Source organism: Chondrus crispus, genomic scaffold (assembly GCF_000350225.1).
Source record: "Chondrus crispus Stackhouse genomic scaffold, scaffold_58, whole genome shotgun sequence".
Taxonomy (NCBI): Eukaryota; Rhodophyta; class Florideophyceae; order Gigartinales; family Gigartinaceae; genus Chondrus; species Chondrus crispus.
Window position 1 is genome coordinate 329,655 of NW_005178551.1, and position 5,943 is coordinate 335,597.

Genomic DNA, 5,943 nt, shown 5'->3' on the forward strand with positions numbered 1-5,943 from the left:
GGTAGCTCGCCATTTTTGAGGCGCGGGGGTGAGGGGGGGTGCGGTTTGGGGGTGCGGGGGCCGTGTGGTTATGGTGGTACCATTGGATTCGAAGGGGGCGGAGGGAGGGAGAAGACGGGCTGGCGAGTTTGGGAAGATAGAGAGGAGGATGGTCACGGCGGGAAGAGGGAGGGTTCGATGTGATGGCGTGAACATGATGGCATCGTTCCATTGGACAGGACGAAGCGCTACATGATTGGGGAATATTGAAAAAGAGGAGAAAAAATAAAGAGTACAGTACTGCAGTGAAAGTTGTGTTATGCTGCCTGAGCCACGTAATCTCGAGAGGCTCACACAGCCTTACTCAGCCAAAGCAGTGCACTGTGGCAACAAGGCAACTACATGTTGCCGTGTTCAATTACCGAGTACAGTGCCTCCTACGATATAGTGCTATAGCGTGACATACCTCTAGCTATGGCACTATTGAGGGGATGGCACTATAGAAAGGAGGCTCAAATACATATATTTGGGGACAAAGCACACTGCTAACACAAACACAACGAAGCCTGTATAACACAACTAAATAACTTCATCCTTTGAGTACTGAACCATGCCGGATGATACACGTGTGAGCGTATGATAACCCGTGCCAGAGGGTGAGCCATAGCACTATATAGAGGGAAGCACTACTAAAGAGGGCACTATTGAGCGACCCCCCCCTGTACCGCCAATTGATTGCCAATTGGTTGGCGGTACGTGTCCTAGAGGGACTAGGAAATAAGTAATAATGGAGTAATTTATGAATTGCGTTCCACCGGCATGCGTGGAAGAGAAAGTTTTTGCCTTAATCCCTGATTCCGCATGTGCCGAGAGCAACCCTATCGGCGTCTCGTGTGAAGGAGCAGCGACTCTCACAGAGAACGGTAACGCTACGAACCGCTAAACACCGCTAAGCACTGCTAGTCTTGCTCACCACAAGCACGGACTTCTAAGACCAGACAAAGGCCTTCGTAAAGCCCTTCTTGTCAGGCCACACCCCTACAAGACTGTTTATTCTCTAGCTTAGCAAATGCGCTCGAACCGCCAACCGACAGTCTACAAGGCTAAATGCATGGAAGACGTAGACTTAGAGCACGCCACAGTCTGCGATGGAGACGGTTTTCGAAGTCCTGCCGCTGGGCGAGCCGACGCCCTCGACGGCCTCGACAACGTCGATGCCCTCGATGACCTTGCCAAAGACGACGTGCTTGCCGTCGAGCCAGGAGGTCTTGTCGGTGCAGATGAAGAACTGCGAGCCGTTAGTGTTGGGGCCGGCGTTCGCCATGGACAGGATGCCCTTGTCGGTGTGCCTGAGCTTGAAGTTCTCGTCGTTGAACTTGTGCCCGTAGATCGACTTGCCGCCGGTCCCGTCCCCGTTGGTGAAGTCCCCGCCTTGCAGCATGAACCCTGGGATCACGCGATGGACTGCGGGAGGGAGATCGGATACAAAAAGGGGGTTAGTCACTACACCATGAGTGGGATCAAATCGCGAGGGATCGGATGGCGAGGGATCGAATGGCGAGGTGGGAGGGAGTCGGTGGTCACTTACATGAACTGTCCTTGAAGCCGAAGCCCTTCTCCCCAGTGCAGAGGGCCCTGAAGTTCTCGGCGGTCTTGGGGACGACATCGCTGCGAAGCTCCATGACGATGCGACCGGCGGCGGTACCACCGATGTTAACATCGAAATAGACTTTGGGAAGCGTCGCCATGATGAGGAGGTGATCGAGAGTGTTGGAGGTCGTGGGGGAATGTTGCGGGATGTGTTGAGAACGAGTACGGGGGGAGCTGGACACGGCGGTGGAGTGGTTTTTATACGCATTGGAGAAAAGGAAAGTGATAGGGTTGATTAAGTGGGGAGCGTGAAAGGTGGAAAAATTTCTCCATTGCGCGTGTCAATCAGGCGTGCCGGTTGGGATGCCCGATTGGCGAATCTCGACACAAGAAAATTGCATCAGCGGTGGCCACATCGACAACCTTGAACTGTACAGTGCACTACTGTACGCTCCTGAGCATTACTGCACACTGCCGTGCGCACGGACGTGTTCGAGCGTTGTGCAGTATGACCTGGCCTGAAGGGCCTTCTTGTTGCTGGAGCCGGAAAGTAGCCTCCTCGCACTGTACCGAGAGACTCCAACTCTCGGGAGGGCGGCAGTGTGGATGGAAAAAAGGGGGCGAAGAAAAACAGGAAGCGAGCGTATTGCACGTTTACTGTTGTATATTCTGTCTGCCCCCCGGGCTCGTCTAGCTTCAAACCTTGAGGACCTTAATTCTAAAAACGCAGTTAAACAACAGGACGGCGGTCTAGATTAGCAACTCCTAATCCCCGATCGCGCGACGGCACAGTGGTACTGTGCACAACACTTCTGTAAGACGAAAACCAACACCCTGCCTTGATCGCCCGCCCAGTAATGTACACCGCCCTCCCACTTTTGACATATTATTATCGCACTAAATGGATTTCCTTTGCCCCACAAGAGGCACATCCACGCCACTCTGGAAGCGTCCCTCATCAATGGCTGGGCAAGGTCCAACAAGTAGAAAGCGACTGTGCATGCTGAGCAAAATGCTCCGGGCCCCCCTTTCACGAGTCCTCTTTCCTTTCGCCTTCCTCCGGCGTCAACCCCGCGTCAACCCCACGTCCCCCCCGCGTCCTCCCCGCGTCCCCCCCGCGTCCCCCCCGCGTCCTTCCCGCGTCCTTCCCGCGTCCCTCCCGCGTCCCTCCCGCGTCCCTCCCGCGTCCCTCCCGCGCCCCTCCCGCGTCCCCGGGCCTCTCCCCCGCCACCGGCCCGCATGACGGAATCCAACAACCCTCATCCGACAACCCTCGTCCGACAACCCTCGTCGCGCACGCCGCGGACGCGTCTACGCGCATGTGGCCTGAACGATGATGCTGACATCATCGTTCGGGCCACATGACATCAGCAGGCGCATATGTTTAGGGCTCTTCCTTGTGTGCCTTGGTCTCGGCGGCAAAAGGTTTGCGCCCCGTATATCCGTGATCGCGCCACACAAATCGCCACGCTGATTGGGCGAGCACACCTGCTTTGCGCGCGGCCCGCGCCGCTGATTGGCTGCCTCCACGAAAAATCTCGCGCCAGCCAACCGCATGCCGCGCCCCCAGTGATCGCACACCCACGCATCGTGGATCAGCGGTTATCGCAACGGCTAGGTGGCCCCGTTGCCACCGTTGCTTTTGGCCCCGTTGCCACCGTTGCTTTTGCCGCACCTGGCTGCCTGCTGCATCCAAATTACTCCAACTAAATGACTACAAAATATTAATGTGGATACACAATATTAATGTCGGCCACAATAGCAATTTACGCTAAATAGCTTTCCGAACAATGTATTGTAAATCATCTCGAGGGTCACTCACGCTTTTTAATGTGGATACACATGAAAATATGTAACCACATTAATAATTGCGTGATTAATGTTGGCCACAAATAATTTACGTTAAATAGCTTCCCGAACAAATTTATTGTAAATCATATTATATATGAAGCTACATAATAAAATGCGAGTGTGAGTACTAATCCAGGGGGTCACTCCCACAGTTGCTAGAAAAATTTACACTTTGACCCAAAAAAAAAAAAGAATCGCTCTTTACGCATATACTGACACAGTAGTGTGAGACTGCAGAGCTCTCACGAACGGAGACACCAAATATGCATTCCTTGAGTGACTTATTTATGGACTTACTCCAGCGAATGAGCAGAATCATGACAGTTCCGCATCGATCTCATCATACTGCAAAAACCTTAATATATTTGCACACTTGTGAAACAAAACAGCAGGGTATAATATATTAATCTTCCAAATACTTGAGCATTATATTAAAAATAAAAGCAATAGCATGTCCCGCCGATAATCTCTTCTTCGCCAACTCTTTCGATCCTTTTCTCTCATTCAAGGAAGAGGCTTCTCATGCCACATTTGCCCGGATCTTGCGGCGACGTGATACACACTTATGCGCGCGGCCCAAAGCGACTGGGACAAAGGGGTGTTAGGATTCTATAAAAACAATGCACAAAATGCCTACTCGCCACAAATACCGATCACAAAGCTTGTGGTGCTTTTGTTCACATTAATATGGAGGAGAAAAATTGATGTGACTCACCTTTATTAAAATCCGTCCTTGCCAATGTGACAACACACATTGCAGTGGTTCACGATAATAATATATACGAGGGCACTCAAAATTGAGGCTTCAAATGAAAGTGAATAAGAAGATTATTTGCGTAACTGGGTGACGACGCCGCAAGCCGCAAGCCGCCGGCGCCCGGCGTCAGGCCCCTGCCTGATGTGTGGCACGCAGAGCTGCGGATACAGTACCCAAGGGTACACAGAAGCTGCCGCCGTGCACGTGGATGCCCTGCCCTCTATTGGTCCAGGGCCTGTTTCTAACATCCGCCTGGAGGGCGGAGTGGCTCCCCATTGACCATTTCCAGGTGCTCCTCTCGAGTTTTGCATTTCGTTCTCTCTGGTGCCCGGACCAGCCACACGTGTCCAGACCCTTTTCTACGCCTTCTTTTTGGGAAACACTTTCCGCCATGATATGCAGTGCAGCTCTCCATCCTAACCATCCTTATGCCGAAGCACTAGATACAGCATTAGATACCTTTCTCCTCTCCTGGCAGAAACTTGCTCCTGTCACTGTATGACCATTCTTGCTGACATATCCAGACGGGAACATCACGCTTTGAGAACTGCAACGACTTAAAACTTCATACCGTACCTCTTCACCCAGAAACAGCATCAAAGCAACTACAACAATTCTATCCTCCACATAATCCACTCATTGCCCCTTTTAGAACTCTTTTCCCTTCTAGTATATCTTTTACACGCCTTATGTAGCCACATCCCCACAGAAACACCATGCCCATCACAGGTGTCCTCGTCTTCGTGAATCCCATTTGAACGGGGCTTCTTGCTACGAACAACCTCATCATTATCCCACGCACCTTCTCTTTAAAACAAACCCCCACAAACATCGACATTACCTGAGAGGCACAATTCCCTTCACAACCCTATCACCTCCCCCCTGCACCCCTCATCTTCTCGCCGTGCAGTCCTTCCCGCAAGAACCCGCCCTCGACTACAGCCGGCACCTATCACAAACGAGCAGTCTATCAGTCGGCATAGCCTCAGCCCACCGCTCGCTACAATGCGCCAACCGCTACCTGCACCGCGCCATCCGACGCCTCGCGAACATCGCGGACAATTCGAAATCGAGAATCACAACTTGGAGGCTCGCCGCAGTCACCGCCGATCTCCGGAGAGCAGCCAGACATGCGCCTGTCCTTGCGCTTGTCGTGGCGAGTAAGGGAAAAGAAAACCAACACTTCAAGCACGTCTTGGTTAAATATGCTCTCGAGATGTCGACCTTGGTACAGCCCTTGATGCAGGATGTTGATAGGGACTTTCAACTGGCAACTGGACACGAGATGAGCTGCCCGTTGTATGACGGAAGTGTGAAGGCTTGCACATAGGGTCTAGGAGAGCATTGTCTGACAAGATTCTAGTTTACGTTGATATTGACTGCCTTTCGCTCTTTATCCGCCGTTAAGCTCTGTGGGTCTTCTTTCTATCTAAAAGAAACTGAACCTTAAACTACGTAAGCATTTTTAAGATTGAGACCCCGACTGCTACCCGAGTACGAGAAACGTCAACTAGCAGAGGGGCTGTGGTTTTTGCCTCACTTTTTAAGAATACTGTACTAGAATTGCCCACGAGTAACGTAATACAAGTAGGGAAGACCAAAGCTATGGATCTTATGCAAGATATGAAGGGAAGACCTTCTCTCTTTCTATTGGAAAGCCTGTCCGCTATGAGCGCTGCTCTTCACCCAGTGTGACGCATTCAGAGGCCGAGTCTTCGTTCTTGAGCTCAGCTAAAAAACCTCACCCAATTGAGGCACTCATTCTG

The 5,943-nt window shown here is 51.7% G+C and overlaps 1 protein-coding gene; it reads right to left on the bottom strand.

Moving 5' to 3' along the window:
- Nucleotides 1-757: 757 nt before the first annotated feature.
- Nucleotides 758-1,784, bottom strand: CHC_T00006996001 (hypothetical protein). XM_005710362.1 is given in 4 exon segments: nt 758-1,105; nt 1,106-1,443; nt 1,568-1,727; nt 1,728-1,784. The coding sequence occupies 2 exon segments, from the start codon at nt 1,725-1,727 to the stop codon at nt 1,106-1,108; spliced, it is 498 nt and encodes a 165-aa protein (XP_005710419.1). The 5' UTR covers nt 1,728-1,784; the 3' UTR covers nt 758-1,105.
- Nucleotides 1,785-5,943: the final 4,159 nt, after the last annotated feature.